This window comes from Podarcis gaigeae (genome assembly GCF_964106915.1).
Source record: "Podarcis gaigeae genome assembly, chromosome: 14".
NCBI lineage: Eukaryota > Metazoa > Chordata > Lepidosauria > Squamata > Lacertidae > Podarcis > Podarcis gaigeae.
In genome coordinates this window covers 9,256,255-9,280,081 of record NC_139690.1, presented here as the reverse complement: position 1 = coordinate 9,280,081, position 23,827 = coordinate 9,256,255, and the positions used below count along the sequence as shown (strand labels likewise).

The 23,827-nt window shown below is 44.5% G+C and overlaps 1 protein-coding gene across 1 annotated transcript in view; it reads right to left on the bottom strand.

Moving 5' to 3' along the window:
* The window catches only part of TBC1D21 (TBC1 domain family member 21), a 34,618-nt gene extending 12,707 nt beyond the window's left edge, over nt 1-21,911 (bottom strand). The window contains exons 1-6 of the mRNA XM_083712859.1: nt 21,640-21,911; nt 17,140-17,247; nt 10,692-10,795; nt 9,057-9,151; nt 3,554-3,664; nt 2,703-2,803 (exon numbers count right to left, since the gene is read on the bottom strand). Coding sequence (XP_083568985.1) covers nt 2,703-2,803; nt 3,554-3,664; nt 9,057-9,151; nt 10,692-10,795; nt 17,140-17,247; nt 21,640-21,732 — 612 coding nt within the window. The 5' untranslated portion in view covers nt 21,733-21,911. The remainder of the gene's footprint in view (nt 1-2,702; nt 2,804-3,553; nt 3,665-9,056; nt 9,152-10,691; nt 10,796-17,139; nt 17,248-21,639) is intronic.
* Nucleotides 21,912-23,827: the final 1,916 nt, after the last annotated feature.

Here is a 23,827-nt window from a genome sequence, read left to right as displayed (position 1 = left end):
TCCACATGATGGGAATAAGTCCTCCCCAAGACACCCAGGAAACCGAAATATATAGTTGTTCCAGGGACACATTTGTACTCTGCCCAGACCTGTATGGGAGGAGTCCCTATTGTGGATATCTAGCAAAATGCTCGATGTGCTAGCTTCTGTTCCCCAGCACAGAATGCAGAACAGGCACTCCTGCGCCTCTGCTTCAGCAGAAAGTCCTTTACCTCATTGCTCCAAGAGATTGTAACTGGAGCTGTGCACTGCCCCGTGTCTTCTATTTTGTTTTATAAAGAAAATCTCCAGCATTTATTTGGAATTCAGAGACCTTCCTACATCAAGCAAATGCACTCTTTAAAAAGACTTCCACCCCAAGCTTCCCATCCATCAGGACCCACAAGATGGCTTAACAAATATATAAATGAGTTAGACTACATGAACCTTGTTGTATCAGAATACATGTCTATCGATAGGATCCAGCTTGCTGTTTCACACAGTGGCTTGGCTTGTGGAAGTCCACAAGCAGGGTATAAGCACAATTGCCTTGCTGCTCGTCAACATACTGGTATTAAGTGGGATACTGTCTTCAAATAGCTGAAGGGTGGCTGTTGTTGTTATTAGAACTGATATACGGAGGCAGTTCACAAGCAATAAAAGCACACAGCCAAATAATGAGTATCAAACCAATTATAAAAATACAGCTACCTGTAATTAAAATAAATAATAAAACAACCACATTAAAACATCTATAATTAAAATACATTAACAAAGAAGCCAATTAAAATACATAGTAAAGAAGCCTATTAAAACAGTGTAACAGCAAAAACCACAATCAAAGCCAGGAATTCCAGCCAGGAGGTCAGGAGAATGCTTGTGTAAACATGTGTATTCAAGAGCCGGTGGAATGCCAATACTGATGGGGCCTCTCATATTTCAGCATGCAGTAGAAGATGGAATGGACTTATTATCAGCTGTTCCAGGACTAGAACTGAGGAGTAGAACTGGCTAGGAAGTCGTTTTCAGCAAATCTTCCTAATAGTAAGAGCTTTCTACCAGGAGAATGGATTGCATTAAGTAATAATAATAATAATAATAATTTATTATTTGTACCCCGCCCATCTGGCTGGGTTTCCCCAGCCACTCTGGACGGCTTCCAACAGAGATAAAAAAATACACTAAAATGTCACATATTAAAAACTTCCCTGAACAGGGCTGCCTTCAGATGTCTTCTGAATGTCAGGTAGTTGTCCATCGCCTTGACATCCGATGGGAGGGCATTCCACAGGGCGGGCGCCACCACCGAGAAGGCCCTCTGCCTGGTTCCCTGCAACTTGGCCTCTCGCAGTGAGGGAACCGCCAGAAGGCCCTCGGAGCTGGACCTCAGTGTCCGGGCAGAACGATGGGGGAGGAGACGCTCCTTCAGATATACTGGACCGAGGCCATTTAGGGCTTTAAAGATCAGCACCAACACTTTGAATTGTGCTCGGAAACGTACTGGGAGCCAATGTAGGTCTTTCAAGACCGGTGTTATATGGTCTCGGCGGCAGCTCCCAGTCACCAGTCTAGCTGCCGCATTCTGGATTAGTTGTAGTTTCCGGGTCACCTTCAAAGGTAGCCCCACGTAGAGCGCATTGCAGTAGTCCAGGGGGAGATAACCAGAGCATGTACCACTCTGGCGAGACAGTCCGCAGGCAGATAGGGTCTCAGCCTACGTACCAGATGGAGCTGGTAAACAGCTGCCCTGGATACAGATTTGACCTGTGCCTCCATGGACAGCTGTGAGTCCAAAATGACTCCCAGGCTGTGCACCTGGTCCTTCAGGGGCACAGTTACCCCATTCAGGACCAGGGAATCCTCCACACCTGCCCGCCTCCTGTCCCCCAAAAACAGTACTTCTGTCTTGTCAGGATTCAACCTCAATCTGTTAGCCGCCATCCATCCCCCAACCGCTTCCAGACACTCACACAGGAGTGGGGATGGGGGCTCCCCATTGGTGCAAGCATTTAAACAGAGGCTGGATAGTCATCTCTCAGGGATTCTGTAGAATCCTGCACTGCAGACCATGCATTGAGCAGAGGGTTGAGTACAAATTCCAAAGTCCCTACCAGCTCTAAAGTGTTTTGATTCTGGAGACTGTGTGGACCCATAATGGCTAACTGTACCTGATAGAAACCATATCTCTGAATACCAGTTGCTGGAGATCACAAGTGGAGAAAGCCCTGTTGCACCTGGGCCCTGCTTGTGGGCTTTCCAGAAGGTTACAACAGAATCCTGGACTAGATCCAGCAGCACTCTTCTTGTGTTCTTACCAGCTGTTGTAGGGTTGGTGAGAAACAAGGAGAAAGGTCTTCTGCACAACAGCATACAGACTGCGGAACTCTGCCACCAAGCGCACTATCACTGATGGTCTTTACAGAATGTACTTTTCAGCAAGCATTTAGCATTCTGTTTGAGTCTTTAGTCTCCCTGCTGTATTTTGATTTCTTCTGCTGGTGAGTTCTTTTATGGGCTCCATTCTGATTTTTGCACATTTTTTGAATAGTTAAAAATATTGCAACCTGCTTTGCACAAGGCAAGGTGCAAATCAACCAACCAACCAATCAATCAATCAATCAATCAATCAATCAACCAACCAACCAACCAACCAACCAACCAACCAACCAATCAACCAACCAATCAATCAATCAATCAATCAATCAATCAACCAACCAACTTACTGTTTTTTGGAGGAAGAACTGGAAGAGCCAATAGATCTCATGCTCCTTCTCCACAAGTAGGCGGAAAAGCAAAAGCATCTCATGGAAGCCTTGCTGATATTCTGCCAGAGAGCAGAAAGAGTGTGGGATGGGGAGATAGAGATGAAACGTTCTGCCCATCACTCTTGTTCTATAATTATTCTAGTTCCCCATTTTTCTAACCAGATAAGTCATTGTTACAGCTTGTCCCCAGTTACAACCCACACGCAAGCACCACTGATGTGGTGCCTCTTATTGTCCTTCCAGGCCAGAGGACACTGCTGTACCAGCCTCCTTTGACTGGGATAACCAGTCTCATATAACCAACAAGCTTAAGTTTAATTAATGCATGAAGGGGTTAAGACCATAGAGTAAGCTGTCCTGCCAACAAGCTTAAGTCTAATTAATGCATGAAGGGGTTAAGACCATAGAGTAAGCTGTCCTGCCAACAAGCTTAAGTCTAATTAATGCATGAAGGGGTTAAGACCATAGAGTAAGCTGTCCTGCCAACAAGCTTAAGTCTAATTAATGCATGAAGGGGTTAAGACCATAGAGTAAGCTGTCCTGCCAGATTTAGCCCAGGTCAACCAACCAGGAAATTTTAAACTAAGGGTATGGTAGCCTTAAAAACAAAACAAAAAAAATCAACAGTCTACCATGAGACAAGTAGGAAATATAATTGTATTTAAACAACAACTGCATATGCCATAAATCTGGTCTGGGGAAAATGGGAGGAAAACCAGAAAAAACTAAAATAGCGTGGGTTGGCAATGGCATCAGAATTAACCTCTACAAAGGCCAGATATGATGAGATTTTCTGTTCATCTACTTACCAGCTTTCACATTGCACACATAGTTCAGCAGAAGGATCTTTTCCAGCTGGCTTTTGTCTACAAGTGTGTTGCCCTGTGCATCTTTGATGTAAAGCCTCTGAACATCAGATTCTGTGGGAAAAGAAATGGCCACATGAAGCTATTGCCACAAACCAAGCCAGAGTACAAGGAGAGAAAGGTGCTGCAGCCCCTCTGAGTGATATTGCCAGCTTGCTGCAAGCAAAGACCTGGATTCAATCTCAACCATTCTAATTTATGCTACAGATAGGTAGCCGTGTTGGTCTGCCATAGTCAAAACAAAAACAAAAATCCTTCCAGTAGCACCTTAAAGACCAACTAGGTTAGTTCTTGGTATGAGCTTTCGTGTGCATGCTAACTTAGTTGGTCTTTAAGGTGCTACTGGAAGGAATTTTTTTTGTTTTGACTAATTTATGCTGTAGTAGATGCCAGTGAGCCAGGCAGTACATTCACTTGCTGATTGGTCTCACAGCATGCATTAAAACATCTCATTTGCACATTAGTATCTTCCCTTTCTCCTTCTAATTCATTCCAACAGTCTCCTTTTAATCTTTGGATCTTTTCATGAATGTCACCTACTGTTAATTTCAGTAATGGCCCCAGGGTATTTTGTTTTTTGTTTGTGGGGTAAGGCAAGCTTCTCTCAGTGCCCCCCCTTTTTTGAGTGCCCTCCCTGCTGTTGCAATTGCTCAGGAGGCTCCCAGATTGACAATGGACCCAAGTGAGGTGTGGGTCTTGGTAGGTTCCATACACCTCCAACTCCAAATGCCCATATATTGACTAGGTTTTAGTACATTCTCCAGTCATTATGTACCAGAGCTTGGGGTAATATGCATATATTGACTGAATTTTGTTCCTCATCTGGCCATTATGTATGACCTCCAAGAGGCTTTGGGGAATGACACATCTCAACTGCATTTTGTGCATTCTCTGGGCAATATGCACACTCTTCAGCCAGAATGCACAGTCTCTAAGAAACATGGTCTTTTCTATTTCTTTTTCAGAAGTGTGAAATTTGTACTCCCTAAACTGCATCTAGCCCACTGTACAATCTGTGTCTCAGTCAGCTGAACAGCCCAAGAGGGACTGCAGGGAGAATCTGGCCTTAGGTCCCCCACCTCTGGACTGTTGCACTGAGAAGGAGCAGCAGAACCGATGGCACTGGCTCTGCCTCTGGTGGGACTCTGGACCCACCAGCACAATGCATAGCTGTCAACTTTCCCCTTTTTTAAAGTAAAATTCCCTTATTCCAAATAGGATTCCTCACAAGAAAAGGGAAAAGTTGACAGCTATGCACAATGTCAAAGGCAGAATCATAGGAGTTCTACATTATCGTGCAGAGGTCTTAGTCAAGTGGCATGCCTACTCATGTACAGCTGAAACGAAAACCTACCTTTTGAAATTAACAAATAAACTTTACTTTGAAAAATACAAACTAGCTCCTCCTCCTCCTTTCATGTGCACCACAAAGCACATCCCCAGGGCTGCATTTAAGTTTGATGAGGCCCTAAACTACTGAAGGTAATGGGGCCCTTTATATGTCCAGCTGTCCTTTTGCCAACAACAAATTGTAGCTGTTTTTATGTGTTGAATATATGCTATATGGTAATTGATGGACCTAATAGGTATCTAAAGCCATTTGCACATAACAAAATATGTATTTTATCAAAGTAATCGTTGAACTGAAATACAATTAAGAAGAAGTGTATTAATAGTGGAATACAATTAAGAAGAAGTATATTAATAGTGAAATAATTATTACACTCTAACTTAAAATGATTTTTTATTCATAACAAACTTAATAATGCAAACACATGCAACCAGTCCATGCAGAATGTAGGCACCCTATATATAGAAATGAGCAAAGCAGTGATATTTTAGGGAGCAGGCTAGCAGGCGGGGCCCATTACTTACATCACAGGCACCTACACAACACAAAACACTGTTGCTGTATGTAGGTTTTATTTTATTTGTTTTTTATCTTATATTTTGGAAATGTACATCCAGGTATTTTCCCCGTTAAATTTTTATGGGCTCCCAAGATAGTCGGGCCCTAAGCTATAGCTTGTTTAGCTTATACGTAAATCCGGCACTGCTCATCCCCACAGACTGCTCTCCATGAAAGGTGTTGAGTGGAGCTCTGATAGAGACAGAGCCATGAGACAGAGATAGATTTAGGGAGAAGAAAAAGGCTGGAATGGATCTGTGGCTACTGCAACCAGAAGTCCTTCTCCCTTACTGCTACGGTTGAAGCTGATTGCCCTACTGCCACTTCCAGAGACAGACACAGGCAAAAGCTGAAGATTCATTTCAGATCCATTCCAGCTGGGTTGCAACTCTCTATTCCTTCCTCACCATGATTCCCAGTTAGTCAGTTTGCTTTAAAAAACACATTAGCACATGACTATGTTAGGGACACAGGTGGCGCTGTGGGTTAAACCACAGAACCTAGGACTTGCCGATCAGAAGGTTGGCGGTTCGAATCCCCGCGACGGGGTGAGGTCCTGTTGCTCGGTCCCTGCTCCTGCCCACCTAGCAGTTCGAAAGCACGTCAAAGTGCAAGTAGATAAATAGGTTCTGCTCCAGCGGGAAGGTAAACGGCATTTCCGTGCGCTGCTCTGGTTCACCAGAAGCAGCTTAGTCATGCTGGCCACATGACCCAGAAGCTGTACGCTGGCTCCCCCGGACAATAAAGCAAGATGAGCGCCGCAACCCCAGAGTCGGCCACGACTGGACCTAATGGTCAAGGGTTCCTTTACCCTTTACCTATGTTATATATGGGACGTGCGTGGCGCTATAGGTTAAACCACAGAGCCTAGGACTTGCTAATCAGAAGGTCGGCAGTTTGAATCCCCGTGATGGGGTGAGCTCCCATTGCTCGGTCCCTGCTCCTGCCCACCTAGCAGTTCAAAAACACATCAAAGTGCAAGTAGATGAATAGGTACTACTTTGACAGAAAGGTAAACAGCGTTTCCGTGTGCTGCTCTGGTTCGCCAGAAGCAGCTTAGTCATGCTGGCCACATGACCCAGAAGAACTGTCTGTGGACAAATGTCGGCTCCCTTGGCCAATAAAGCGAGATGAGCGCCGCAACCCCAGAGTCGGCCACGACTGGACCTAATGGTCAGGGGTCCCTTTACTTTTATATGTTAGCAACCAATAGAGTTGCTGTCTTTCTCAGGAAAGCAAGAGAAGTTAAAACCGCTCATTTATGTATGCTAATTCATCCACACATCTAGAGGTTAAAGAGTTCATAGTCAAGTGAAGAAACTGATTGTAAAAAAGGGGAGATCTAAAATAAAAAGCAGTGAGGCGATTTAAAACAAGACAGGAAATTTCAAAAATTTAATGGTGAAGGTGAGATGTCTTGAAGCCCCGAGTGCCCTTGAAGTGTGCATCGTTGAGGAACTGCTATCTAACACGTTATCTTTTTCTATAAAAGTGGGAAATGATTTCATTTTAGACCAATTCCTGGGAGAACGAAGGGCAGTAATAAAGGGGAACATTTCCCTGGGTATGTGACCTGCTTAAGGAATCCTCTGCCGAGATGGAATATCTATTACCTCTGAAGGTCCCGCCTGGGTCCCACCTAAGCTGTAAATCTTTCTCTAGGCTCACTTGGCCAGATTTATGACCATTACATTGATTTGTAACATTAATTCTCCGGTATCGTTTAATATTCTTTTTGTTATACAACTGGGAGACGCTTGCATGGGAATCTGAATATAATCATAATAATCACTTACGCGCTGCCTTCCTGTCATTTGTGAGAAAATATACTCTTTGGTGCTTTGGTGGCCTTGGACTTTGGGAACATCATTTTCTAACTCTGACCCCACCTGCACTATGCATTTAAAGCAGTACCATACCAATTTAAACAGTCATGGCTTACCCCAACGAAGCCTGGGAGCTGAGAGTTAGGAGACCCCTATTTCCATTACAGAGATACAATTCCCTGGGAAGAGGGGATTGGCGGTCAAATGACTCTGAGAACTGTAGTTTTGTGAGAAGACTATGGGGAGTCTCCTAACCACTTTCAGCACCCTGAACTGCAGTTCCCAGGGTTTTTTTGAGGCGGGGGGGGGGGAGCCATGCCATTGTGGTACAATGCTGCTTTAAATGCACAGTGTAGGTGGAGCCTCTCTCTTATCTCACATATGTGTGCATTAAAAAGGTAAAGGTAAAGGGACCCCTGACCATTAGGTCCAGTCGTGAATGACTCTCGGGTTGCGGTGCTCATCTCGCTTTACTGGCTGAGGGAGCCGGTGTACAGCTTCCGGGTCATGTGGCCAGCATGACTAAGCTGCTTCTGGCGAACCAGAGCAGCGCACGGAAACGCCGTTTACCTTCCCGCTGGAGTGATACCTATTTATCTACTTGCACTTTGAGGTGCTTTTGAACTGCTAGGTTGGCAGGGGCAGGGACTGAGAAACGGGAGCTCACCCTGTTGCGGGGATTCGAACCGCCAACCTTCTGATCAGCAAGTCCTAGGCTCAGTGGTTTAGACCACAGCACCACCTGCGTCCTTTATGTGTGCATTACATTTGTATAATTACATTTTGTTAACCCTTTCCTGCCCCTTAACAAGCTCCGGGTGCTCTATTTCAGGTATGGGCAAGCAAAACAGCCTTATGCACACAAAACACAAAGGAGAAGTAGCCCAAGAATGAGGGAGAAAAGAAACAAAGCCACACTGCTGATACTCATGTGCGAAATATCACTGCAAAACATTGAGATGGCCCCATGGCAGCTGCCCCAGGATTAGGTGGTTGGAGGTGGCCAGAGATACTTTCCAATTTAACAGACCTTTCTTAGAAAGCTTTAAAAACACAAAGGGTAAATAAAAGCATGTTTTTGCTAGACCTACAAGAGATGTGGCTGTGGAAGGGCCATAGTTCAGTGGTAGAATCTGTACTTTGTCTAGGGGTCAGTCTGCAATAGCTCCAGTTAGAAAGGTTCAGATAGCAGGTCATGAGAAAGACCTCTGCCAAAGAGTTGCTGCCAGTCAAATTACATCACCATCACAATCATCATCATCATCATCATCATCATCATCATCATCATCATCATCAATTTATTATCTATACCCCGCCCATCTGGCTGGGTTTCCCCAGCCACTCTGGGCAGCTCCCAACAGAATATTAAAAACACGATAAAACATTCAAACATTAAAAACTTTCCCAAACAGGGCTGCCTTCTAGTGGGCTAGATCTGGGGTAGGCAAAGGATGCCTGCCATATCTTGCTGACCACAACTCCCATCATCCCTGACTATTGGCTGAGGCTGACAGGATTTGGAGTTCAACAACATCTGGATTGGAGGGCATCATGTTCATTACCCCCAGCCTAGATGGAGCAATGGTTTAACCTAGAATCAGTCGGTTTCCTAATGCCCATTGATTGCATTTAAGCCACCTAGGTAAAAACCCAGATCCCATTTATTGTGAAAGCTCCCTTCATTTTGATCGCTACACTCCTGACTACTCACTGATGATGTTTCGCACCTCCATGAAATCCCTGTGCTCGGTCTCCAGCAGAGGTTGGATCTTTTCACACATGTTGCACAAAGATTCGTAACTTTTCCTGCAAGGAAGGGAGGAAATAGTCACTGCACAGAACAGAATATAAGCCAGTGCCCTCTGGTGGACCCCTCCTCTGTTTGAACTTCCTACAGTGCCCAGATTGAAGTGATGTTGTGGGGGCATTGTGGGGATATTAAAAAGGCTGCCACTATCAGCCAGACCTGCAGCTGGGACTTCTGCCACCGCCTTGGTGAATTAAGTGCTGCCACTGGGTTTGTTTGTTCCTTCTTCTGTTTTCCCAAGACACACTTCTTTGGCCTCCTGTGGGCAAAGGCAGCAACAGGGGCAGAACCATAGCTATCAACTTATAGATTTGAAAATAAGGGACCAGAAGCCTTGAAAATAAGGGATCAGCAGCCAAAATAAGGGATTTCGGAGCACAGGTTTGTTCAGCTTCTGAGCCCCTCCAAGCCAAAGGCAGAAAGCCCAGCCAGCAGCCAAACGAAGCCTCAAGCAGTGGTTCCCACAGCGCAGCAACCCGGCAAAGGGGATGCAGCAAGGAAAACCACCGTCACCTCTCCGCTGGGAAGCACTGAGCAAAGGCGAGTCCCCAGGCAATGTGGCTGATTTGATCGGCTCAAGGCATGCAAGCTCCGCCCCCCAGTCGTTCTTAGACTCCTTATTGGGTGAGCAACACAGACAAGCAACACAGTTGGAGCCTCCCTCCTCCCTGGCTGGTAAGGAGGGAGTGAGAGGAGCTGCTTCCTTTGAAACCCAGGAAATTTAAGGGACATCATCAATAAGGGACAGCAGCAGGACACGGTGCTGGGATAAGGGACTTTCCCGCCAAATAAGGGACGGTTGACAGCTATGGGCAGAACAGGAGGCTGGACGATCATCATAGGTGCATCTCTTTCCCCCAGTACCTTAAAACTTTTAAAAGCAGACACATTCCTCCCCTGTACAAAGGTCTGTCAAACTGAATGCAACACTCCTTAGGAAAGGAGTCGATCTGGATGCTTTAGTTGAGATCGTTGCATTGCAGGCAATTGTATTGCAGGGGCCCTTCCAACTCCACAATTGTACGATTCTGTGATTCTAACTCAGCATGCTCTCTGATTTTATTGCTCATGGGATATTTTGGATTTTTGTTGATATGAAGTTCTTTTTGAGGACTGCCCCAAGCTCATATGTGCAGCAGTGGCTGGTGCCCATTGGTTGGTGGGGCAGAAGGCAGGGAGACCAATGGTAAGTGGAGCCAGATCCAAGGACAGGCAGAGCCACACCCTGATTGGCTGTAGGTAAGAAGACAGGCTGGTGGGCGTGGCTGAGGGAAGAGTCAGACATTGCTCCATTTGCCCTAATGGACCAATCTGTGCTACGTGTGTGTGTGTTTATGTGTGTGTGTGTGTGTCTGTGGTGGGGGAGAACAGACCTGTTTCATGTTCTTACTGTCATCTAAGACAGGACTCTATACAAGAACTTTATAGTCTCCTTCCAGGGAGGAGACAACAGCCACAGGAAGCTCCTGTCTCCACCCAGCCACAACTAAGTCTAGTGCCATCTAGTGACTAAACTGTATATTGACATTATCCACATACCGCCTCATGCTGTCAACTGTCAGTCTCTCGTCACAGGAACTCCTCCAGGAGTAATAGCCTGTGAGAAACTTCCATGCTTCTGATCTCACAGAGGGATCCAAACCCTGCAACAACAACAAAAGGAGGCGGTGAGGCACAAAAAAGGTATGTCAGGTAGCTTACTCATCCATCTCCCCCACCCCCCACCAACAACAAGGGTCTATAGCAGGCATCCCCGAACTCAGCCCTCCTGGTGTTTTGGGACTACAACTCCCATCATCCCTAGCTAACAAGATCGGTGGCCAGGGTTGATGGGAATTGTAGTCCCAAAACATCTGGAGGGCCGAGTTTGGGGGTGCCTGGTCTATAGTCTGGGCAAGAAGTGAAAGGCTATGTAAGAGGCTGAATCCTGATAAGACAGAGGTGCTGTGGCTGAGGTAGTTCCTGTGTCCAAAAATTATGTGGATGACCTTTCCTGGGAGGGCTTGCATTCCCCCTGAAGGAAACAGCTTCATAGTCTGAGACTACAGCTGGATCCCCCCATTTCACTGGGATGAAATGTCAGAGAATTCCAATGAAAACAGAAACAGGAAATTGTCAGTGTTCATTTATTTGTCCTATATTTGCAATATAAATCAACCCAGCCAATACACTGGGTATTCACTGTTGTTGCATTTAGTCTGCAAATGATTACATCCTGCCCACCCTTTGCATTGTGTTTCCTTTGCGCTGACATGAATGAGTTGGAATAATAAAATAACAATGTAAATTACATCGTGTAAATTGCACCATAGCAGACGGTGAAAAAATAATGTCCTTTCCAGTGAGAGGTGAACTGCAGTGGAATGGAAACAGTGCTGCATGTACTGAATAAAGGGTGGAATGGAAATTGATGCCTTCTTGCATCCATACCCTCAACAGCTTAGCTGTGTTTTGATGCCGGCAGAAACTCACCAATAGAATACTTTCACCCAAAGCCAAATTAAAAGCGCTAGAGAATAATTAAACTTGAGTAAGCAATCAGTGGCAATCAAACTGCTTTTTCAGGTAGAAAAGCAACAAGTTCAGAGGTTGAGAATAAGCACTCTCCAAGTCCCAAAGACAGATGCTGTGGTTTAGATGAGAAGGGAAAAGCATGCAGATGTGGAATAACTTGGCAATTTTGATAAAATTACACGAGAGACAAATGGGATCTGCCAAGGTCATGGCACTGGCTAAATTTATCAAGGCAAAGACTAACATTTATGACAGACTGTGGAGCTCTTGAGGGGGGAGAGAGAACATTTTCACAGCTCTCTTCAGAAGTGCTAGGTTTCCCTGGGTTCATCTGGGCTTTGGTGGCTGTCTCTTTACCTCCAATGAAGGTGGAAAAGCACTTCTCACTGACTGAAGAAACAACTTTAGAACATGTAGACTGCTTGAAAAGCCCCTTGCATGATGGGTGAAACTAATTTGCCAAAGACGTGATAGGGAGATGCAAAATGTTCAAGCTTTTCATCGGATTAATAGGCAGATGGATTGGTTAGAGATTACACTGTTGGATCTCCCATCGTTCCTGGCCATTGGCGTATGGTGGCTGGACTTTATGGGAGCTGAAGTCCAACAACATGTAGAAAGCACTTACTTGGAAGCGCATCTCACTGTCTTTAATGTGAATTATTTCAAGGCAATGTGTAGAGGGTTGGATTGCAAAGGTTTTGACCACACCTAGGGTTCTCCATATAAGTTATTTAACTTATATGCAGAATTTAACTTATTATTTAACTTATATGCAGAATTCATCATGCGAAAGGCTGGGGTGGATGAATCCGAAGCTGGAATTAAGATTGCCGGAAGAAATATCAACAACCTCAGATATGCAGATGACACAACCTTGATGGCAGAAAGTGAGGAGGAATTAAAGAACCTTTTATTGAGGGTGAAAGAGGAGAGCGCAAAATATGGTCTGAAGCTCAACATAAAAAAAACGAAGATCATGGCCACTGGGCCCATCACCTCCTGGCAAATAGAAGGAGAAGAAATGGAGGCAGTGAGAGATTTTACTTTCTTGGGCTCCATGATCACTGCAGATGGTGACAGCAGCCACGAAATTAAGAGACGCCTGCTTCTTGGGAGGAAAGAAATAACAAACCTAGACAGCATCTTAAAAAGTAGGGACATCACCTTGCCAACAAAGGTTCGTATAGTAAAAGCTATGGTTTTCCCAGTAGCGATGTATGGAAGTGAAAGCTGGACCATAAAGAAGGCAGATCGCCGAAGAATTGATGCTTTTGAATTATGGTGCTGGAGGAGACTCTTGAGAGTCCCATGGACTGCAAGAAGAACAAACCGATCCATTCTTAAAGAAATCACCCCTGAGTGCTCACTGGAAGGACAGATCGTGAAGCTGAGGCTCCAATACTTTGGCCACCTCATGAGAAGAGAAGACTCCCTGGAAAAGACCCTGATGTTGGGAAAGATGGAGGGCACAAGGAGAAGGGGACGACAGAGAACGAGATGGTTGGATAGTGTCTTCGAAGCTACAAACATGAGTCTGACCAAACTGCGGGAGGCAGTGGAAGACAGAAGTGCCTGGCGTGCTCTGGTCCATGGGGTCACGAAGAGTTGGACACGACTAAACAACTAAACAACAAAAAGGGTTCTCCAGATGCTGTTGGAATTCAGCCCCATGAGCCACAACCAGGGGTCACAGGCAAAGATTCGAGGAGCTGAAGGAGTTCAACAACCATCCATAGTTCTTTCTCTCTCTCTCTCTCTCTCTCTCTCTCTCTCTCTCTCTCTCTCTCTCTAATTTTTATTATCTTTTCTGTTTTACAATTTAAAATACCCATTTAAACATCCTTAAAATATCAGTGGCTTCCCTTCTTCTCTTTCCATGGTTCATTTTACATATCTTAAATCCCTGCATATTTTACAAAAACTAAACCATTCAATATTCCATTACAGTGGTACCTCTGGTTAAGAACTTAATTAGTTCTGGAGGTCCATTCTTAACCTGAAACTGTTCTTAACCTGAGGTACCACTTTAGGTAATGGGGCCTCCTGCTGCCGCTGCACTGCCGCTGCACGATTTCTGTTCTCATCCTGAAGCAAAGTTCTTAACCCGAGATACTATTTCTGGGTTAGCGGAGTCTGTAACCTGAAGCATCTGTAACCTGAAGCATCTGTAACCTAAGGTACCACTGTATTACATTCATCAAAACTTATTTACACTTACATTTAATTATCTTAATGCTGCCAACATTTTCAGGTGTACACAATTTCCCCCCATGTATTCAATAAACATTTTCTAATCTTCTCTTCTTGTTCTCTTATTCTTTCTGTTAAGTTTGCAAGTTGTGCATATTCTGTCAGCTTAAGTTGCTACTCTTCTTTGGTTGGGATCCCACTCGATTTTCATTTTTGGGCTAACAAAACATGGGCCACAGTAGTGGCATACATAAATAATCTTTTTTGGCTCCTGTAAATTTCTGTCTGGATTATCCCCACAAAAAGGACTCTGTTTTCTTTTTTTGGGTTTTTTTTTTTGAAATGTACTTTTAAACATTTTTTTTCAATTCATTATGGATTATTTCCCAATACTCTTTTACCCTTTTACAAGTCCACCACATGTGAAAGAACCATCCATGGTTTACACTGTGTGCCTGTGGACAAGACTCATGCTGCTTAAAACATTTGTGGAGCGTCTGCATAATGATTTCTCATATTTCCCAAGTTTAGACCAGGGGTCAGCAAACTTTTTCAGCAGGGGGCTGGTCCACTGTCCCTCAGACCTTGTGGGGGGCCAGACTATATTTTGAAGAAATAATAATGAACGAATTCCTATGCCCCACAAATAACCTAGAGATGCATTTTAAATAAAATCACACATTCTACTCATGTAAAAACACCAGGCAGGCCCCACAAATAACCCAGAGATGCATTCTAAATAAAAGGACACATTCTACTCATGTAAAAACACACTGATTGGCGGACCATCCGCGGGCCGGATTTAGAAGGCGATTGGGCCGCATCCAGCCCCTGGGCCTTAGTTTGCCTACCCATGGTTTAGACTATGAGTGCCATAGTTTATGTAGACAAAATAGTATCACCCATGAGCTTCAGGAAACCAAGGGCTTTTTTGAAGTAGAAAGAAACATTACTGTGCCAGGGGGAACATAAGGGGAGGGGAACTCCTCCTCCCAGAACTCAAGTCTAATTAGGAATGAGCATACTCAGTGGGCAAGGAATGTTGAGTGACTGTTGGGGTGGGGAAGAAAATGTGGTGGGGGGAAATGGGAGGAAATGGCAGGAATCCTAAAAAAGGACCACTCCACACGGCAACATTTTGTTGCTGCTCCCATATGTTATTTAGTTGGTTTAAAGCCTAGCTGTTTAATCCAAGTTTAATTGGTTGGCAGCTCTGCAACACTGATGATTATCATCCCCCAAGGTGGATTTCTCCAGTTCTCTCTAGGTTCTGCTGGAACGCCAGTGAACGGAAAATCCTTCTGACCCCAAACCCACATCTGCTGGGCAAGACCGCTTCCACTGCCACGAAAAGAAACTTCCCTGGAGAAGAATCCTTTTCCGAAGCTGCCGGGGCTTCTGATTACCATGGCAACCTCACCTTGGCTCTGGAGATGTGCTAAATGAGCTAGCGGAAGGAAAGTCACAAATCTTTCACATGTATTAGATGCTCATAGACAGCTTAGTCCCACTCGGCCTTTCAGGGATGTAGAAACAAGGCCATCGTGTCCTTGCCCCAGTGATGCCTCTAAAAGGCTTATTTCCCCTCCTTATAGGAAAAACCCGAAGCGATGAATCACGTAACAATACTCCCAGGAAACCACTCCACTCTCCCATGTCAGCGTCATTATATTTCTTACCTTCCTTCTGAGTATTATTCTGAATGTTTGCAAAATAAAAATAAATAAATAAATGCAGGGCTGTAGCAGGCTAGGGGGGTATTTGTGTGTGCTTTGGGAGTCTGCTTTACTGAGCACAACTTGGTTGGTTGGTCCAAGCCTGGTTTAAAGATCAAGAACCTGAAGAAGGGAGAGTAGTACAGGCCTTGAGGTTGACTGAGCAGTCCAACAGGTAGAGATGGAGAAATCTGACAGTTGCAGTTCTCTGCGGTTCACATTTTCCCAGTCTTAAATGTTAAGAGTAATTGTTTAATTGACATTGAAATGGGAAATAACTCTTGATGTGTTTGAATGTGTATTGCTGAAGGTTTAACATGGAAAATCCATTGAATCTAAGAAGAGATCTCTGGGAATCTTATCAGTTACTAATAAACTGTTAATATATCTGCTCTGCTACCTCTCACGTGGTGCTTAACTTTAGATCATGTGAGAGGGTTCTTCAGTTGCAAATTGTCATTTTGAAGAGTGTTTCTTTCTCTGAAAGCCACCGACGACAAAGGTGTGCTAATGAAGTCTCTCCTGAAGACAAAACAGCTGCAGGCTAATGGAGGTTGGGTGGAGAGACAGACCTTTGATTTTAGGTCTGTTTGGAGTTATTTCAAATTTGTAAGAAAATGAACCTGTGTTAGATATGCACATGATTCAATGGGGAGTGTGACTTTTTTATCCTAGTTTTCCTTCAAGAAACTCAACACTGTGTACATGGCTCAACCCCTTTATCCTCCTAACAGCCCTATGAGGTAGGTTTGGCTGAGAGATTGTGACAGGCCCAAGGTCACCGAGTGAGAGCTTCATTGCTGAGTGGGAATTTCAACCCAGGCCTTCCTGGCTGTAGTTCAACATGCTAACCGATGCCCCATATTGGTCCAGAGTTAAAACAGCAGCTTCCAAGAGAAAGGGCACACCATCAGCATTGTAAGGGAACATTTAATGGGTAGATCTAATATTGCATGTAAAAAATGGCAAATGGTAGCAACAAGCATGAGAATGGAAACTGCCTCATTACCTCCAGTCTGTTTACATTGTGCATAAGAAACTGCCGTCTATTAGAAGATTTATAAACTACTTAGGTGAAGGGGGACCCCTGACCATTAAATCCAGTCGTGACTGACTCTGGGGTTGCGGCGCTCATCTCGCTTTATTGGCTGAGGGAGCCGGCATACAGCTTCCAGGTCATGTGGCTAGCATGACTAAGCCACTTCTGGCGAACCAGAGCAGCGCACGGAAACGCTGCTTACCTTCTCGCCAGAGCGGTACCTATTTATCTACTTACACTTTGACGTGCTTTCGAACTGCTAGGTGGGAAGGAGCAGGGACCGAGCAACGGGAGCTCACCCCGTTGCGGGGATTCGATCTGCCAACCTTCTGATCGGCAAGTCCTAGGCTCTGTGGTTTAACCCACAGCGCCACCCGCGTCCACTTACTTGATTAAAAAAAAGCTCTCCAAGTGGTGTGCAAATAAAATGAGAAATGAAACACAACTAAGCCCACAGTGCAAATAAAAAACACCACACACAAACACACACACACATTACAAGCAGAGGTTCCCAGCTACTACTCACCCTCTCCAGGATTTTGGCTGAAATGAACTCTTTTGACTTGAGTAACTGGCCGCTCTCATCAAAATAACTTTGCCATTCTGAACTGTCAATGGGCAACTTCTTCATACTCTGGAAACAAAGTCAAGGGATTGCCGTTCACCAGGATGCAATGCAAAAGGACTTCAGGATATCCCACCCCATGATGTGGATACCAAACAGGTAGGGATGCCAGTATTGGGGGAAAGTGTGTACAGCCACATTCTTTCTTTTTTAAAAATAATATTTTATTGAGTTTTCCAATTTAATAGTCCAATAAAAACCACAGTATGACATTCCAAAAACCACAGTATGACATTCCAAAATACAATACAATAAAAAAAGAAAAGAAGACTTCCCATGCCCTGAATTTCGCAGAATGCTAATCATCTAATATCACATTGCATTTCTTAATTAGTCTTAATTAGTCAATAAACCATTCCGATGTCAATCCTTCACTTAGTTTTCATTTAAGTTTGCAACCACTGGTCTATTCAAACTTTCGTCTTCATAGTTCTGGTGAAATATTTCCCCCTAATATTGTCCACTTCCAGCAATTCCATTTTTGGTTTCTGCCAACAGGAGCCATAATACACCAGATCCCAGACAAAAATACATCATTTGCTCCGGGCAGCTGTCCAGAATACCCTTCCATAGTCTCACACCATCTCCCAACGTACTGGTATTTCTGCAAGGACAAAGTAACTCCAATCCAATATTTTTTCCTTCCTTCCTTTGAGGAAACAGCAGCAGTGTTCTTTTCAAACCCACCTGCGTGTTTCAAATCGTTGCCTTTTGGGGGAGGTTTACCCAGTAAAACTGCAAATACATATATATCAAAAGAGAATAAAAAAGGCTCACCTTCCTCTGGGGTGTACAGCCACCTTTTAATCATACAATTAAAGTGCTATGATGCCACTGTAAAAAGTCACAGCTTCCGACAAATAAATCTGAGAGATGCGGATTAAGGGTGCTGAGAGTCGCTAGGAGACTCCCCATAGTCTTGCACAGAGCTACAGTTCCCAGAGTGTGTGAGCAATGCCAGAGGTAGCTCTGTGTGGGGAATAGGGGTCACTGTTCCTAGCATTTCAATTTCTCACAGTGCCTTGGAGCAATGCTACATTTGAGACACTGCAGAATTAAAATGGTATTTCACCACCCAGGGTTAATTCATGGTCCCACATGTTGCCATTGCCTGAGGATGTCGCTGGGAGGTACTGGCACTGAAGACAGCAAGTATATGTCGTGGAAAGAAGGGTTTTGACAAAAATTCTTAGGATGAGAAGGATGTTAAGAGAGTGTGAAGTATTAGAAGGTGTGCTGCAGAGGTGGCCATGTGTCCTACTTAACAGAGGACAGTTATCTGTGTGAAAGAGTTCTCTATTTGTTTTGCAGCTGTTGTATTGCAATTTTTTTAATTCTCGATTCTGTGCATTAAAACCCAAATATAAATAAATAAATGGTTTCTAACAGACTGAGATAAACACAATTAAAACACATTACCTGGCATTTATATCCTTTTCAGAAGGAATCTGTTAAATTAACAAATATTCAAACACACACGGGCATTTTATGCCCATTTGTTTTTAGCGCTTGCTTTTATCAGTATTTTTTTTTAATGAATATTTGAATTGTTCTTTGTAAACTGCTTAGAGGCTTTCTGTGGAGTATGTGGCATATGGCTTCTGTTAAATAAAAACATATCAAATTAGGGCAGGTAAAATACAGATTTAAAACCTACAGTGTAAAACCTGACAGGGGACTTATTGTACTTATTCAGCTATAACTTGTGTAGAGGCATATAAAATTCACAAATGCAAATTGTATGCCAATTTGTGTCCACTTTTTGTGGCAATTCATATGTGGCCACACAAACCATTCTTGCCTTGAACATTGATTTAAATCCTTCCACAGGGTGATCCTCACCATTTATTGACAGATCTATTGGTATTGCAAAAGCTTTCAGCGTTCCAAATGGACCGTGTCATTTTCTACAGTGCACTGCAAAACTGTCAAAGAAAAAGTTTGCTGTGGAGTCAGATAATAGCCTCAAATATATTTTATTCCCCATGTGGTTTAATGTCTATATGAAGCCTCTGAGTGGAGTCATAAGGAGTTTGGGAGTATGTTGTCAGCAGTGTGCTGATGACACACAACTCTGCTTCTCCTTTACATCTGCAGGTGAGGCAGTAGAAGTGCTGGACTGCTGTCTTGCCTCAGGTAATGGACTGAATGAGAGCCAACAAACTGAAACTTAAATCAAATAAGACAGAGGCACTGTTAGTAGGTGGCTCCTTAGACCAGATTGTCAGGGACTGGGCAGAGGAGGAATGGCAGAGACTGCCTCCCCATCCTGACCCTTCCAGGGAGGAGAAAGAGGAAGACAGTATAGATTGACAACAGGGGTTTGAGGTAGCTCAGAGGGAGATGAGGGGGAAAGTTCATGGGAGAGCCAGAACAAAACCCAGCTCACACGTTGTCATTAGAAAGCATCCCAGACCCTCCATCTCCCAGAACTTGGCGAGCCTTAAAAGTAGGAGAGCAAAGAGCTCAAAGGCAGAGGGCATGTAGAGGAGATGGTGAGAATGACGAACAAGGAAGTGGGGGAGATGACGGGTGGAGATTCATTCGGGACAACGCCATTATCCAAGAGGCTGGGTTCTATAGCCTCTCCCTGTAAGACTGAAATAAAAAAGGGTGGTAATAAATTTTCCCTTGTCTTTATACTTTCCTGGGCAACCATCCGGAAGCCGCTGACAGCATCCTGACAAGATGGATGGTAGGTTTCCTGCTCTTGAGGGGGTTACACTCCCTCTTAAGGAGAAGGTACATATCTTGAGTGTGGCCCTGGATCCATTACTGTCACTAGAGGCCCAAGTGGCCTCAGTGGCATGGAGTGCCTTCTGTCAGCTTCAGCTGGTGGCCCAGCTATGTCCCTATCTGGACAGAGATAGCCTAACCTCTGTGGCCTACGCTCTGGTAACCTCTAGGTTGGATTACTGCAGTGTGTTATATGTGGGGCTGCCTCTGAGGATGGTTCAGAAACTGCAGTTGCTGCAAAATTTGACAGCCAGGTTGTTCAACAGAGCAACATGGTTTGAACATATCACACTGATCCTGGTCTGACTGCATTGGCTGCCAAATAGTTTCCAGGCCCAGTTCAAAGAGCTGGTGCTAACCTATAAAGGCTTACATGGCTCAGGACCTCAATACCTTAAGGACTGCCTCTTCCTATATGAACTAACCAGGACCCTGCACTTGTCATCCAAGGTCTGGAGGGTGACAGCACGAGAACGGGCCTTTTCTGTGGTGGCTGCCTGTCTATGGAATGCTCTCCCCAGAGAGGCTGTTCTGGTGCCATAATTACCTCTCTTTAGGTGCCAGGTGAAAACATTCCTCTTTACCCAGGTCTTCAGCCATTAAATAATTTATGCTTGTTAAATGTGGTGTGGGGGGCCTGTTATTATTTATTATTTTATTATGCTGTATTATGTTTTTATTATGCTGTGTAAATTATGATCTTAATTTTGTACACTCCGCTGGGATGTTTGGATAAAGGGTGGTATATAAATCAATCAATCAATCAATCAATCAATCAATCAAACAAAAAACAAACAAACAAACAAATAAAATGTTTATATGACTGCTCTGAGGTTTTATTACAATCAAATAGTATATAAACGTTGTGTGCATATATATCTCTTCTCACTTCCTTCTCAAATGGCACTTTTTCCAATTGGGAAACCAGAGCTGGGATATTTGTACTTAGGTTTAGTTACAAAGGAGCCTCAAGACTGAATGTGTAATTAGTTACAAACAACCTGAAGAGAGGGACTGAGGAAATAAAATCAATGACATCGGGCAGAGGGGGCCATTTAAGCAAATCTCATCAGAATCACAGAAGCTCTGTGGCCTATGGAATTGAAAAAGAAATTATGGGATTTTCAAGGCACAGGAATCTCTTCGGGTCGAAAAATCATTGACGGGGAAATTGAGTGCTGGCCAAACTCTGCTAGGAGAGAATGCTATATTTATGCCTACTGATAACTTGATAGCCTTGGGTATTTGCAAGGATTCCCATGATGACAATGCAAATCCAACAGGTGAGCACACAAATAGGAGGGGGGGGGTGTTGTCAACGTCAAACAGGAAGCCCTTGCTGGCACCATCACCATTACATATACTTGCACTGAGTCGGACTGCTGGTCCATTTGGCTTATTATGGTTTACACCATGGGTAGACAACATCTTGCTGGGCATCTCTGGCCAATGGTCAGGGAAGTTTCTCTTGATGTTTACCCAAAATATGCTTCCCTGCCATTACCACCCCTTGGTTCCATCTGCAGCACCACAGAACACAGCTTGATCCATCTTCTTGCATGACACCCCTTCAGATATTTGAAGACAGTTATCATGCCTTATCATGATTTTCCCTTCACCAGCTCTTCCAATTGGTCCTCATTATGCTAATGGAGGGGAACTCACCAGTAGAGTTGAGATAGAAGCCCTGAGTCCTACAATATTTTCTTCAGAGGACGTCGGGCCTTCAACCTTTTCTGCAGAAATCCCTTTCCTCATTGTCCCACAAAAATAGTCTTATATCACTCCAAACCAAACAGATCTGAATTCCCTTTACACTTCTTAGAGAAGCCAAAGGCTCCCTTGATCTTCTCCTTTGTCTTTCCATCAAATGAATGAGACTCATGGAGATGAAGTCAACTGTTTTCCCCTGCAGAACTGAAAGTGGTTACCATAGTAGCATGAGGTCACAGAGGCATGAGGTCACTGGATGAAGAAAGGATTTGCAGAATGGATGTTCTCTCAGGGGGCAAGGGCATTTGGAGATACTTAGTGTGAGAGATGTTTCTATATTTCTAGAATGGGGTTGGGAAACCTGTGGCCTGATGTTGCTTGACTTCAGCTCTCACCATCCCTGACCACTGACTATGTTGGCTGGGGCTAATGGGAAATGGAGTCCAATAACACCTGGATGGCCACAGGTTATCCATTTCTGCTCTAGAAAATGGGCAGAAGTGGCTTACTGGTGGGATGAGTCACTGTCCTTAAGACAAACTATCTGGTGTAACATCAACCCTACCTCCACCAGGTGCAAAGTCTTCTGCAGGCTTGCTTTACCTGGCTGGTGGTGACTGATGCTCTTGCACATGCAGAGAGTGTGTATCTTGGGCATGTTGAGTTGTACAAGTGGGCCCTGCAACAAAATGTTAGAGGGTTCCTGTCCCAGCTTGCCATGTCATCTTCCAAGATTCCCTCCGCCCAACACACACACAGCATTGCATGGCAACCAAGAATGCTCAGTCTTCATGAATCTGCTTTCTTTCTTTTCTTTTAATGGAGTGCCCTTTAGGTTTTCTCTCCTAATTTTTTTTCCATACTTCTGCAAACATTGAGGCTCCACATCCTACAAACACACAGATTTGGTTTGTAGCCTTTTGTTTTTCAGTTTCGCACACAATCTTCTTGCCACTCTCCATCTGACTATATTTTAGAATCCTGTCTTTGCTCTGAGATCAGGTTCATTGCTGCTGGATCCTCGTGAGTCTCCTGGATGTAGGTATCAATAGATATTCCAGCAGATATGCACGTGTGAGAGGCAGTATGCCGCTGAATAGTAGTTGCTGAGAATAGCAGCCACTGCACTCAGGTTCTGATTACATGCCTCCCTCAAGCACCTGGTTGGCCACTAGGTGGGCCATTGGCTTAATTCAGCAAAGTCATCTTATGTTCTTATGGATCATAGAATAGTCTATAGTGACTCGCTTCCTTTGGAAACTGGTAAAAATGACAACATGGGTAAGTACAGATTGTGCGTGAGCTGTGGTCCACACATGCCTATTTGTGTGCCCTTTGGTTGCCACGTCTATTGAGGATACTGACACAAAGGTAAGTAAGTTAATACTTTGCAAAAGGGATTCAAGTGCAAAGCAGGAAATTTAGAATTGTGCAACTGAAGTCTTGTTGGTGCTGTGGGTTAAACCACAGACCTAGGGCTTGCCGATCAGAAGGTCTGAGGTTTGAATCCCTGCAAAGGGGTGAGCTCCCATTGCTCAGTCCCTGCTCCTGCCAATCTAGCAGTTCAAAAGCACGTCAAAGTGCAAGTAGATAAATAGGTACCACTCCAGCGGGAAGGTAAACGACGTTTCCATGCGCTGCTCTGGTTCACCAGAAGCGGCTTAGTCATGCTAGTCACATGACCTGGAAGCTGTACGCTGGCTCCCTTGGCCAATAAAGCGAGATGAGCGCTGCAACCCCAGAGTCGGCCACAACTGGACCTAGTGGTCAGGGATCCCTTTGCCTTTACCTCATCCAAGCACAACCAACTTTTTGTGTGTCAGGGACTGGGCAGAGGAGGAATGGTGGAGACCACCTCCCCAGCCTGACCCTTACAGAGAAGAAGACAGTTCAGAATCACAGCAGGGTTTTGAGGGAGATCACAGCTCAGAGGCAGATGAGGGGGAAAGCAGGGAAATAATGGGACAGGAGAGGGGGAGGAGGAGGAGGAGGAAGCACCTGGAGGGCAACAGCTGATGGACACAGTGTCTTTAGAAAGCATTCCAGACCCTCCATCCCCCAGAACCCATCAAGCACTGAAGGAGAGCAAAGAGCTCAAAGGCAGAAGGAACTTTTCAGCACCCATCTCAATGACGCATGA